Source organism: Harpia harpyja, chromosome Z (genome assembly GCF_026419915.1).
Source record: "Harpia harpyja isolate bHarHar1 chromosome Z, bHarHar1 primary haplotype, whole genome shotgun sequence".
Lineage (NCBI taxonomy): Eukaryota > Metazoa > Chordata > Aves > Accipitriformes > Accipitridae > Harpia > Harpia harpyja.
This window is the reverse complement of record NC_068969.1, coordinates 23,106,149-23,119,644: the sequence shown is the minus strand read 5'-3', so window position 1 is coordinate 23,119,644 and position 13,496 is coordinate 23,106,149. Positions and strand designations below refer to the sequence as shown.

At 39.6% G+C, this 13,496-nt stretch overlaps 1 protein-coding gene across 13 annotated transcripts in view; it reads right to left on the bottom strand.

Annotated features, from left to right (window-relative positions):
• The window catches only part of ITPR1 (inositol 1,4,5-trisphosphate receptor type 1), a 185,799-nt gene that overhangs the window by 102,705 nt on the left and 69,598 nt on the right, over window positions 1–13,496 (bottom strand). For all 13 annotated transcript variants that reach the window (XM_052778069.1, XM_052778068.1, XM_052778071.1 and 10 more), the window contains 12 exons: window positions 12,570–12,724; window positions 11,189–11,288; window positions 10,560–10,720; window positions 9,627–9,768; window positions 9,093–9,251; window positions 8,324–8,496; window positions 7,945–8,064; window positions 6,436–6,630; window positions 4,455–4,706; window positions 2,908–3,049; window positions 1,744–1,897; window positions 1,219–1,406 (listed from right to left, as the gene is read on the bottom strand). In XM_052778069.1, the coding sequence (XP_052634029.1) occupies window positions 1,219–1,406; window positions 1,744–1,897; window positions 2,908–3,049; window positions 4,455–4,706; window positions 6,436–6,630; window positions 7,945–8,064; window positions 8,324–8,496; window positions 9,093–9,251; window positions 9,627–9,768; window positions 10,560–10,720; window positions 11,189–11,288; window positions 12,570–12,724 (1,941 nt within the window). The remainder of the gene's footprint in view (window positions 1–1,218; window positions 1,407–1,743; window positions 1,898–2,907; window positions 3,050–4,454; window positions 4,707–6,435; window positions 6,631–7,944; window positions 8,065–8,323; window positions 8,497–9,092; window positions 9,252–9,626; window positions 9,769–10,559; window positions 10,721–11,188; window positions 11,289–12,569; window positions 12,725–13,496) is intronic.

The window sequence follows — 13,496 nt, the reverse complement described above, 5'->3', positions numbered from 1 at the left end:
CAAGGAAAGGAAAGCAGCATTTCTATCTCCGTTCTGAAACCAGCAGGAATCTAACAGACCAGCACTGCTCTCCTCCTCGTGCCGACTCCCGGAGTGCTGTAGCAGAAGCAGCCGAATGTGAGCTGCCAAGAGCCAGGCTGCTGCTGCCACACCACGGCTACCAGTTCGGGTGGGCTCTATGAGCTAGTGCCCGTGAAACCTCCAGCAGAGCAGGGACCACCTTCTCGGTGGTCTTCCTCCCTTTTGAGGAAAGAAGTACAACACAAAGAACACTTGCGGTTCTCTCAGATTTAGGGGAGAATGCTTAATGCCAGTTTCAATAGACCACGGTAACAGGGGAAATACTGGCACACTAAAATATCCCATTGCACATGCCGGGCCATAGGAGAAGTTCTGGTTTTAACTAAAATTAGCAACGGTGAAAGGAAGTGAATCAAGCCTCCCCTACGTGCTGCATCTGCTGTTGAGGGGAAGGGCATAACCTCAAACCCAGCTATGTGCAAAGCCTCCCACAGGGGCACAGGGAAGGTACACCATGGCTTTCCTGCTGCTTCACATACTTTCGCCCACAAGGCTTTTGAAGCATTCTGGGCCCCATGAACTTGCCCATGAAGCTACTGTACAAAAAAAGGGACTCCTACGCTGAGGAAGGGAAGATGGATTTCAGTGAAGTAAGTTTGTAGCCACATCTAGATCAAGGCAGCGCTGTGGAAAAGGGAAAAACACTTTTCTCTCTGTGTCCCTAAGACTTAGTTAGGAGTGAACAAGTCAGAAAAGCCAGACAGAGATGGAAGAGACAGCAAGGCTGGCAAATGTGCACACATAAAAAACATTTCAGGCTGATGGCTCTATGAGGAGTCTCAGGTATCTCCCCTTCCTTGCGGCACTTAACAAGATGGCTCTATAGACTCAGAGAAATTACTAAGACAGTGAAGTGGAAAATGAACTCTCCACTTCAGGAAGTCAGATATTTACAAATCACTGGTAAATATGCAGATGTCTATTCCAAAATCATTTTTATTAAATTGTTTCAGTAATGGCATAATATTGTCACATGCAAGTTGAGTGCTGCGTGCCTGAAAAGTCACCCTTGTAATGTTTTACCAGTTTAAAAAAGGCACATACGAGGCAGGAGCGAATTAAAAGGCAGCATGGCACTATATTAATGCTTAGATCAAAGACAGCACAAGATGCTACACTAATTTGCGTTGCTAGTACCTGAAGTATTTCGATGATCTTCAGCTTTGTGTCCATTACCAGGATGTCCTCTTTCTCTGGTTCACTCTGCTTGACATTACCCTCAGGAGCAGCAGCAAGCGGAGTCATGGGCAAGAACCCACCACCTCTGAGCACCACCTGGGTCATCAGCTCACCAACTCCGTGGATTGATCTCATCACATTGCTCCCTTCAGAGAGGTAGGTAAACAGGTAAGGTTATCATGGTGTAATGGGACTGCATTAATAGGACAAGGACCCTCCACTTCCTATGAAGAGAAATTGTCTCAACATCAAACAAGGCCAGGTGGACACCTAAATCCCTGGAGCGGATGGAAGTCAACAGAAGCACTGCAGTACTTTCAGAACCCCCCTGCCCTCTCCCTCTTCCATCGTAGGCATTACTCAACTTTACAACCAAGCCATGGACAGAAAGGAGTAGAAGATTTTGAACTCACATCGGCATTTTGAGATGAACTAGAAACTACCAAAGAACAATCTGTTCTGCCAATTATTTTCCAGCCTTACCTTTACTTTCCTCGCCTTTTGCCATCTTGGTAATAGGGAAGATGGTAGTGATGTGCACACAGTCTAATATAGCAAGGAGGATTTTGGTTAGTCTGAGGAGGTCACAGAAGTTGTAGAAACCAAAATATATCAGATTCCTGGCTAAGTTAACAACCTACCAAAATAACAATAAAAAGCCTGATTAATACTAAACATGTTGCTATCACAATCAAGTCGTCTTAACATAGTGAAAAGATCAAGAACCTAGCTGTGAGTCGTATTCTTATCATAATACCTTGTAATTCCATAAGACTGTACAGTTCTACATTTTATCAAGTTCTACTTGCCTACAAATACTGCAGTGCCTGGAGTAACAGTCTGTACCTGCAATTAATATTCTATAACTACAAAATCATACCATATTTGTCTCATTATAGAAAAGATAAGATAGGTCAAGACTAGAGGGAATGCACAGATGCTTTTTATGGTTTTGTCTTACAAAAAAAAATTTTTAAAAAAATCACACATCTACAGCTTACTGCTACCAAGTTATAAAGTTTCCCCACAAGTCCTCCACAGGCACTGCTTCAAGTTCTACACATAATAATTTCACATATAGTGCAAATATTTAACATAGCCCCATTATCTGAAGTATATTCCTTCAAATGCTTTTGGGTTTTCTTCTGTAGAAACATCACATCTTTTCTTAAATTAATTGTTATTTAGGAAATGCTACTGCATGGATTTGCTACATTTTATTTGCACAGACAGACTTTTATTAGGTCAGTAAGTCACAGGACACTGTATTGCTTTCTTTGTGAGTAATACTGTAAGCTTTAGAAACTATCTGTGCATGCAGACATAGTGTTTACTTTTCGAGACTATTTATTCCAGTAAAGCTTGACCTTGCAATAACATTGAGAGCACAAAAAGTAAACAAGGCTGCTGCAAATCTAAGACATAAGCTCACATTTGTTAATTGTATTTCAAGAACTATCATTGCAAACTCACAAACTTCAGTGGGGTTGCTTGCATGAGGAGAAAGGACTACAGTGGAAAGGAGGAGCCTGCTGAGGCTCAGCAGTCACTAATTACTTGCCAATCTACCTGGTGTTGAAAAAAGTACCAACATTCCACAAAAAATAATAATAAAAAAAAAAGATAAAATCAGAACTGGATAACTACCTCAAAAGTGAGCTTATTTTTCTCTTTATCAGAGAAAGGGAACCTCTGACACACCACATCTCTTAAATATTCCTCTACAAATTCCATTGTTTGTGCAAATCTCTCCTTAATTTCATCTTTGGAAGTTCCACTGCTATCATAGCTGAAGAGGAAAAAAAAAACAAAACAAAAAACAAAACAAAACACAAAACTTAGCATGCAAATACACAGGGCTCTTTTCTCCCGACACAATTTTCATTGGTTTGTCAAAATTTAAGAAGTTAAAGGCTGTTAAATAATTTATCCAAATGAGGGAGTCAGGAAGCTGACACCATAATTTCCTGGCTTTTGCTGTTTTATCCCATATGCTCATTTTGCACTATTTAAAAATCTCTGAGGAAAACAAAAAAAGAGAATTTTGTCCCAATAAATAAAAGAAGAAACCCTTATTGTTTTAGTGGAAACAATGACAAGCTATGTACAGCATTAAGGAGAATGAATGTGGCCAAGAGATGCTGACTGTGGATGCTATTTTTCCTCCAAATAAAAGCAATATATATGCAAAGTAGACATTAATTTTTCTTAATATAAATTCTAGGTTTGTTTCTCAACATGTGCAGAAAGCATTCGGAAAAAAGACAATCCCCACCACCTTCCACTAACTGCTTTTGTTTTCCTGTTACATCACATATCACTGTTTAGCCTCTGCCAGACCTGAAGCCATTTGTTTTTCTATTTTGACATTTAAAGTTGAACATGATCTACTGTGTATCTCTCAGAAAAGAAAAACAGGCTAGCAAGGATGGAAGGGAGGGAAAAACAAGAAACCACTAAACACCAGTACTAATACTGACAAGACTCAAATTCCTAACATTTAACACAAATTTTAAATGTTCATTTTCTCCAACTGAAAAAATTGAGTTCTGAACAGGTGAAGAACTACAAATTTTACATTATTTGTGCTATAAAGAGTTAATACAAGCCTACGGTCAAGAAATCATGTGTCCACTTGAGCTGTGATTTTATACAGGTTTTTCACCACTGTATCACAGTACTTTCCATTGGCGGTTAAGCAACATGACTCTGTCTCCAGCACATTACTTGCTTCAGCACCTTCCCCCTCGTTTTTGCTTTTGATTGCATGAGTTACCGTATGGACAATCTGCCCTGAAGAGTCTATGCTCTAATCAAATAAGGCATGAGGAAAAATTAAATAGTCCTCCTTTGCTTTCACTCCCCAGGGCTAGGTCACTCGTCACATCACCCAAATCAGACACAGACCATCAAGGTGATCACTGCGTGTTTTGGAGACAAACCCCTACTGCCTCATAGCTTACACCATGCATACACAGGAAGGTTATTTTGTTCTCAGGAATGTTCTCTCCAGCAAACATTACAGGCAAACGAAACTACAGGGTTTGAATGTGTTACGGATTTTATTTTATTTTTTTATTATTTTTAAACAGAAACAGCATAAATAATGCATGGGTTTAGGATTGATCTGGTTTTGTTTTAAAAATCAAGAGTGATGTAATTTCCTTTCCCACACCATTCCAGCAAGTACTTACTCATCAATAGCAATTTCAGAAGGTATTTCAGACCACAGACGAGCATACTTCACTGGTGTTACTTGTTCTTGGGGGTCACGATCAACGTGCATATGAAGCATTAGCCGGCAGAAAGATGCTCTCAGATCATATGGCAAGTTTTCATCAGACATGCAACGGAGAATGAGGTCCACATCCAGCTGGCCAGATATTTCATTTATGGCTAAGTACTGCCGATCAAGGCACATTCTAGCAAAGAGGTTTAGTTGGTATCTTCAGGAGGAAAATAATACATAAACAAACAGCTTACATTTTAATTTCCTGAAACGTCCACTAGGTATAGTACTGATATGCTCTTACATGTATTAACAGAATGACTCTCATATTTTCCAGTAATATAGCTATACTTATTATGGAAAGAATAAAGTACTTATCAAACACTAGTAAAAGGTAACAGTGGAAAAATAGAATAAAAGGAGTCATCGTATTTCCCTGAGAGTTACATAGAATTAAGTAATGTTGTTTATGAAAGCTACAGAAGAATCCAAAGAACAGTTAAGGCAACTCAGCCTAAATCATGTAGAAGACCAAACACTTACTACTGATGCTAAAGCCACAGTTGTTCACGGAGGCAACAACGTAGGTGGACTACAGAATCGTTAAAAATCAGGTATTTGATTAAACAGCTACCGAGCTCTGCTCCCTTCAGTCAAAGAATTGGTAGAGAAAAACTAAACTTAATTCCTAAGCTTTTCAGTCCATAAATCAAAAGCAAGCAACTGGCATTTAAGGCATGCATATTAAGGACTGATAATTAGCCTTTAGTCATAAAGCACATGTCCAGCATTCATGAGCACTCATAGAGGCTTGTGTTGAACAGTGTCAACCGTGAGGTTTCCTAAAGAAATGAACATTTAATTGAAAGCAAACGCCTTTTCACTCTCAGTACTTCTCATGGAAATTTGACCAAACTGTATCCTAAACCCTTGTTTTAAGCATGTTCACGAGTCTATGATGTAGACTAAAAATAATTAACACTATCAATTCTACTTAAAAACAAGTGCAAGAAAATTATTTTGAAAGCAGATACAATGTTTAAAAATATATACAAGTGGTGTCCTTTTGAGCTCAGCCCTCCAATAGGCTCAAAACCCCCACGTATTAGGAAGTCTGCTGCAACAACCATTTCAATAGAAGAGATAATGCAAAATAAGATAGCTAGTAAAAATAAAAAAACCTAGTTGTACTTTCTGCATCACCACAATTGAGTCTGTCAAACTACTCTCAGAAGTTTATAACCCAGACACAGGAATTTGGTCTGGGCTGAAACCTGATCTTACACTATGCCAAGAACTTGGTGTCTTGTCAAGTCATCTGGAAACATCGCTTCATGTTAGAAACTGCTAAAAGCATAGCTTAAGCTGTACAAAAGAGCACTGCACATTAATCAAACCAAACTTGTGGCATTTTCATAACTTCACATTTTGTCCTGCTGAGAACTACAGGACCACTAAAGGCTTTGAGCTTAGAGAGAAATTTTGAAGGCAGGGAGAACAGCAGTGACTTCTTTAAAATCAAAAGCAAAGCCATCTGCACACTGAAATCCTGTTCTTCCTGCAAGCAGTTGTTCACCCCAACTACCATCCAAACACAGGTAACCTAAGCAGTTAACATACAGGCTCTCTTATAACACCCACTTATGAGGAAACCAAGCAGAAATACAGGCATTAAGTGCTGTGCAAATTCAATGCACTATAAGCCTCAACTATTTTTCTTTTTAAATCAGTTTAAACTTGATTATCCTGATAATTGGACTTCTCAACATGAATAACTTTGTGCTTTTAGCTGTCACTTCAAAGAGACTTCATTCTCACTCTCTAACAGCTATTTTGTCCACGAAACCAGTATCCTTTCTCCCAAACCAACTACAGCCTATATTCCAAAGGCTTCCCCACTCAGCCTTGCTGAACTTTGCTAGCCGACTACTGCGCATGCTGTTAACCTGTAGTAGCTGAGTACGTCTCGATCTTCCTTCTGCCCTTCCTTAGCATCCTGAGCCAACTCTCTGATACTCTTACTGCGGATTTCCTTGTTACTGTCTCTCCAGAACAACCACACTTCTTCCTCATCTTCTCCAACTTCCAAGGCATTTTCTCCACTTGACACTTCTTCAAACTCAAATCGAGAGAGGACCAGCCTGCCAGAAGAAAGTTAGGTTAGGTTACAAACTGCCAAGATCCATGCAGATCTTTTAGAACATTTCTTTTAAGATACTTGCTAAAAAAGACACTTGCTAAAATGTACTGGTGATACAGAAGTAACTAATTTTATGATCTCACCTGCATTCAGAAAACAAATGTTATTGCTCAGCTCTGTGAAGTAAAAGCAGAATATCTTACTCTTTCAGCAGTAGCATTTTACTACATAAAAACTTTGGGGTCTATTATTAAAAGCTTTAGGTTAGAATGAATTCAGATTATAAGCTTTCCGTTCAGCCTTAAAAAGACCAACATTTCAGCTCCATTCAATTGATGAAGATAAACAAGGAAGTTAAAGACACGACTAACTGGCTTTCAAAAACAACTTTATGGGAGAACCAATTCAAAGATTGTTCAACAGACTAGGAAAAGGATTTGGTTAATAAAAATATCTAAAAATTGATTAGTTCTGTATCACATAAATGCCAAACGGATCAGAACTTCTTTCTGCTTACATGGTGAAATGACTAGAAATAAATCAGCTACTGAAACCAAAAAGGCTTTGGGGGCTTTTAGAAAAAAGATCATACATCTGAAAAAAAGACAAATTAAATACACAAGGATAACAACAAATAAGTGATATAGCAAGTTTAAGTGCTGGTCGAAATAAATACAGTCTTTATGATTTCATGAAGAGAATTATGTGTGAAGAATACTCTCATCCATTTGTGTTTTAAATACTACATGACAAAGACCTGCTTCCCTTTTGCAGTATTTTGGTAATTATTACCTATGTCCTATTCCACGTATCGAATAAACCCATCTTTATGAAGAACAACTGGGATTTGGTGCCTGCTATGATGCTTCAGCAACGGCAGTGCAATGCTGAGAGCTGGAGACCAAAATCCTAACCGCAGAGGGAGAAACGGGTGAGCAGAGATGCATCAGCTTCTGCTTTGCTGCAAGCTAAGCTCAGCGGGCACGCGCCCAAGAAGCGCTCGCTCACTTCAGACAGCTTATGGAGGAAAGCCTGAAGCCCAGACGAGGATCAGGCCCACAGGACCCTGCACACCTTCCTGCAAAGTCTGTCTACTTTGATCAAATGTGAGATATATGAAAGATTTCTCTGACTGCAGGACTGAGAATGCATATGGCAGACGTCTGCTGCCATCAATACCCATTTACTGTGTATTTGAAGAGGACCCCCCACACACTTAACTGCTTTCTCTAGTCGTGCCAGCAGCGCTCTCAGCTTTGAATCACCTTCCTTCTGTTTCACACTAGGAAAACCATCTTTAAAGGCATTAACTTACTTAGTTTCAATGAGAATGTCTGCATTTGCTGGATTCAGCACAGCTTTACAAATCAACTCCTGTGTCACTGGAATAGACTTGTTCATGGAAACGCACAGATCTGAGAGGTAATCCAAAAACCTGTTGGAAAACGCGAGCCAAAATGATATCAATCCTTGTTGAGATCTAGACTGAAGCAATCTACATTTCAGAAAGAAAACATTCAGAACTCCATTTTAACATTGCAGAGCGAGACTGTTGCCTGAGGGGGAAGTTATGGTGAGTGCCAAAAAAGAAGTGAACTAGCTGTGCTTCCTTACTAGCAAGTTGGCAGGTACAGAATTTTCTCAGAAGTCTAAGAGGAAAAGGGTAATCATATACTCAAAAACGTAGATCTCACCTGGGCTCCCTATTTTTCCTCACGAGACTAACAAAAGTGTCAATCTCAGCAGCTGTGATGTGCTTCTCCAAGAGCTTGCGATTGTTATGAAGCAGTGCTGTGATAGTGTCCTCAGCCAAGACATCATAGCCAATTTGCTTCTGCATGAAGCCAAACTGCTTTGCAATGTATTCCTTCAAAACATAGGGGGAAGAAGGAAGGTGTTGCAATTAATTCTCAGATTTTAAGAAAGTGCTCAATAACAGAAAACAGTAAGATGTTTGTCAATGTCAACATCCCAAGAAGCAAGCTGGATTAGATTCAAATTGTTCTTCTTTTGAGAGAAAACAAGTGATGACAGATAACCTTAACACCTCCCTCCCTCCTGGGCTAGATACCACCAAGGCATTTATCCTTATCTTGTACGAGTTTATTTTTAATAAATGGCAACAAAAAATGAACAGCCTTAATTCACAGGTCAACTTTCAATGGAGCTTGTAGTAAACAAGAGTGAAAAAAGTCTTATGATTCACCTGAATTTGGACGGTTAGAAATTCCATTGTTTTCTTTAAACTCCCCTTAGGACTGGTACTAATTACACTGCATATAGTCTCTGATAGAGATGAAAAATGCCAGACAGAGTAAAACTGAGCAATCTCAAAATCTCTTGCTGACTGTACAATCACAGCACAGCATAGCAGCGTTTAATTAATGGGATGCAACTTTTGTATTTTTTTTGGAGCACGGGATCAATGTTAATGCCATTGAAAGCTACAGACATATTTCAAACCTGATTCTTTCTGTAATCCTGCTGAGAGTGTCTCAGCACTCTGTAGCAAAGCCGGCATATGTGTCTGAAAGGAGCATGACGCTGGTCTCCAAGCTCCTCCAAGCGCAACATCGGGCCATCACCACTGTCTGTAAATGGTGCTTGCAACAACTTGAAAATCTATAGATTTATTAAAAAACAAAGATAAAATCCCATGAGACACTGTCTTCACCTGACTAAAATTAGTGTAAAAGCACTGTGTCAGTGTCTTTAAATTTCTAAAAGGTACATCAGAAATACACTATAGTTACCAAGTTTCCTGGCCATAGAGTAGCCTGGACAGAAGACATTGTTGATCACCTTTTTTCAACACCATAATCTGTAATTTTTTCTTCTAGCAATGGTATGCCTACAGTCCACTGCCAAGAGCCTGCTGAAAGCTAGAAACTCAAAGGATCTTTGGGTCCCAATAATTTGGCCAGGTTCTCTATTATTAGGTTCTCTTTTCTGACAACCTCTCTTTGTAGGCAGATTTTAGAGAAAAATGCAGCCTACCTGCTTTAGAATATTCTGTTCTCTCATGAGTTTTTGCCGTTCTCTATTAGGTTTAGAAAATACCACTTCAAGGACATCTTGTCCAGAATTAGTTCCACCAGTAACAAAGTAGACCAAATCTTCCAACAATTTGGTAACAGATCTAGAGGAAAGCCAGAAGTTGTTAATCCAAGACTACAAATTCTATCTGTTAAAAGAACTGTGTCAGTGTAAGTTTACATAGACTTCAAAATGCTAAGTGAAACAAGAACATCAATTAGAGACTGACTCAGATGCTGGATAAAGCACACAGGGTTGTACAGAACTCAAAATTAGGAACTTATGCTCCCTATTGCCATAGCCTTAGTGTCTAATAGCTAAACCATAGCAGCAGTAAGACAACAGTATTGCTTTAGGGCAACTATACACTCGCCAAGTTCTATCTGGCAGTTCTTTAACTTGCCAGAAAAAAAATAAATCAGGTGATAATCTCTCCCAAGGCCAAATAAAAGACACTGGCTATAGAAGCACATGGGCCTTGGTTTTACCCAGTCGACTCTGTGCTGTTTTTGTGGGGCCACGTACTTTTCACGGATATTGTCAGAGGATTTGCAATAAGTCATATGTTCAGTCTTCACAAGATGGATTATAAATTCCCACACTCAATTTGCAAAGCCCGACAAGAAAAGTATGCTGTGGATTATTCCTCCAAGTCCACAACAACAGTTCTCATGCTCTCATTTCACAGAGCGACAGGGAGGGCTTGACATAATAGGCTTGAGAACCTCCACTATGGACACGTCAACAATAAAACCATCAACTTTTTTTTTGTTTAAATCTCATCAAGGCCGAAACAAAATCCCTCTTCTGAAGATAGCTAACATAGATAAAATTTTCAAACAGTTACTGAGTAAAGGAAACAACATTATCTGAACCAAATTCTTATTACCTTACCTTCTTTCATTCTGGGTTATTGTTCCCTTTTCCAATTTGCCAGCAATGGAACCTAAAACCTTACTTGCATCATTTGCAAAATCCAAGTCCCGAACCTCTGCAGGGGAAACTGGTACTATAGCAAAAGCTTCTTTGTCCTCTTTCACTGGAGAAGTACCAATCTGAAACCCAGAGAAGTTTTATCATCAAACCAAAAGGCAGAAAACAAAGTAGCGATTCACATACTCAGTGAAAATTAAACAGAAGAAAAGCCACAGTCCACTTAGACAGTATGAGAATACTGATGAAGTCAAACTTTGAGAACAGGACCACTCTCTGCAAGCTCAAAGCTGTTCCTAAATCCAGAGAAACATCAGGTGAGATTGCAAAACGTTGCTGTAAATAGTGGAAAAACATCCTCCTCGTGATGACTGTTGCACAATAGAAATTGAACAGCGTAACTACTAAACTACCATGAAAACCTAGACTTTAAGATAAAATATATTGTGCAGGCACCATTCATTACTGTTACACTGCTTGCTGTTTGACAAACCTAGCAGTCTCAAGGGACTGGAACTTCTCCTGCCAACAACACTTTTGTCAAAGTACAGGAATCAAAGGATGTACTTACATAAAGTAACAGAACTTACTTTAAGCATCACAGGTTTCTCCTCTTCTTTATCAATAGGGATATTGGTACTATGAACCCAGGTGTTAGTGCAAAGGTGTCTAAGTCTGACATAAGAGTTCCTGAAAGTCAAAAGTTTCAAAGCATGAGTCAGTTTCCCAGACTGGAAATCCTCACATTGTTCGAACTGCAAGATGTTGGCAGGAACAAGTGGAAAAAAAAAGTGTCATCTTTACCCATGCTGCATACCATAACAGGAATAAGACTCTTCTTTCCTTATTTCATTCTATAAATTCACCTTAGGAAGCCTTCTTATATAATGAAATAGATTTTGCTGTAAAACAGAACTACATCTATATTTTGCTGCTGTAACTCAGCTGCTGCACAGTAACAAAGCCAGCCTCTTCAAGTCCTCACATTTCCACATGCTGTAGTGTACCTGAGCTGTCAGCTTCCTTCCTTACCTTTGTATTTTTCAGCCCATAACTCCCTGATATCTATTTTATATTTTCAAAGCTGAGAATTTTTTGGCTCTTTGTATAGCTAGTCAATGTTGTACAAGCATCAAAGGTCCACGAAGATACCAGAACAGGAGACTAGTATGCAACAATCTTCTCTAGTAAAAGTCCTATGGGGACAGCAGTTCCCAGACTGTTTTCTCAGGTATTTCTGGCAACGACACTGTTTTCCATGTACCAGCTCTTTGATAAAACATGTCAAGCCAGAGTCAGATGAGCATCTTAGTCTAGGATAAGAAACAGTTTCTCAGCTGTAGTACAACCTCCTCTCTCCACACAACCATGGCAGCCCAAAGGACAGAAGAGGCAGCCAGGATGGCTGCTTTTGGGGGCCATGTTAACTTCTGCTAACTTAGGAGTATCTGATGATTTAGAGAGTTGCTTAAGTAGATGAAACAAATATGCTGTGCCTTCTTGGTAGGAACAGACACCAAAGAGCCTGCATGCAGACTGTGTATCTTTGAAGGGTACAACATCTTTTAAAGGAGCGGGAGGGAGGTACCATAGGAATAGTAAAGGACATGTAAACAAAAGAAACTGAAGTGCTAAATATTTGATGTTACATCCTAGCTAACATAATACAGACAGGTCACAGGAGTGGCTTGATAGGACACCCAAGGATTTTAGTCCCAGTTTGTTCGCCGTCAAGGAAGTCACTTAATCTCAATTTTCCCATCTGTAAAATGGTGTTCTGTTACATATAACTCAATTCTAAAGTACTAAAGTGAAGCTTCAGGCACTTGCTAAGTATTTCTATATTATTTTGAGGAAGAATCTTAATTCCAAAGGATAAAACAAAAATACTGGGAGATAGCTCTACCTTAAAAACAAGAATCATCAAACTCCAAAGCAGAAAGTCAGTTCTAACAGTAGGCTTAGCTGTACCTGGGGACAAGGCTGTCTCCTCCTCGCAAGGTGGTAGGGTCCAACTCAAATATGGAGGAGATATCATTTCCTTCAGGCACGGACACCAGGGAGTATGCCATCTTCTCCTGAGCATTGCGCAAGCCTCTTCGGGAGGCATCCTGCTCAGGGTCCAGCTGTGGAAGAAGTCCCATCACACACAGTCAGACCAAGCCCTCCAGACCCACCCACCTCGTGTTAAGTAGATGTGTCCTGTAATTTGCAGACTTAACTCTGAACCACTCCAAGTACCAGTTAAGACAGCTGGGCTTTAGGACACCAGTAAAACTGACAAGTAGCTGCTCTTGCCAACCATTTCTTCACTTTCCCTGGTGTTAATAACTTCTGAGTATTTCTGGATCACAAGCACAATAAATACTAGACCACAGAGGTTATGTCTTGCAGACAGTGCCAGAAGAGACTCAAAATCCCCCAGCCATACAGCCCACAGCGCGCTGGGAACTCTGGCTAGTTTTAGATGACCCACATCTGCTAAGATCCCAACTCCTGACACTACTGGCTCTTGAAAAGTGTTCTACATATTGCATTTATCACTCTAACAAACTAATTATGAGCTGCAAATATAAAAATAAGCAACGCTATGTACCAACAATCTGGCTGGGAAATAATCAACTTCAGCAGCAAAAATGGGACTCGTGTCTATCAGACAAATGAAACAAAAAGATAATCAAGAAGTTAGATATCTTGCTGTTCACACTACAGCTTATGATGCACTCAAACACAATTATATGCTACGAAGACCATGGCATCAGAAGTATCTTTATTTCCAAGGTGCTAGCAAATTACCAGCCTCCTTTAGCAAAGTAAAGATACTCACATCAACTGAATAAACCCCTGGATTTTCAGATGAAAGGACAACAGGGTAGGAAAGAAAGATAAACTGGGAAG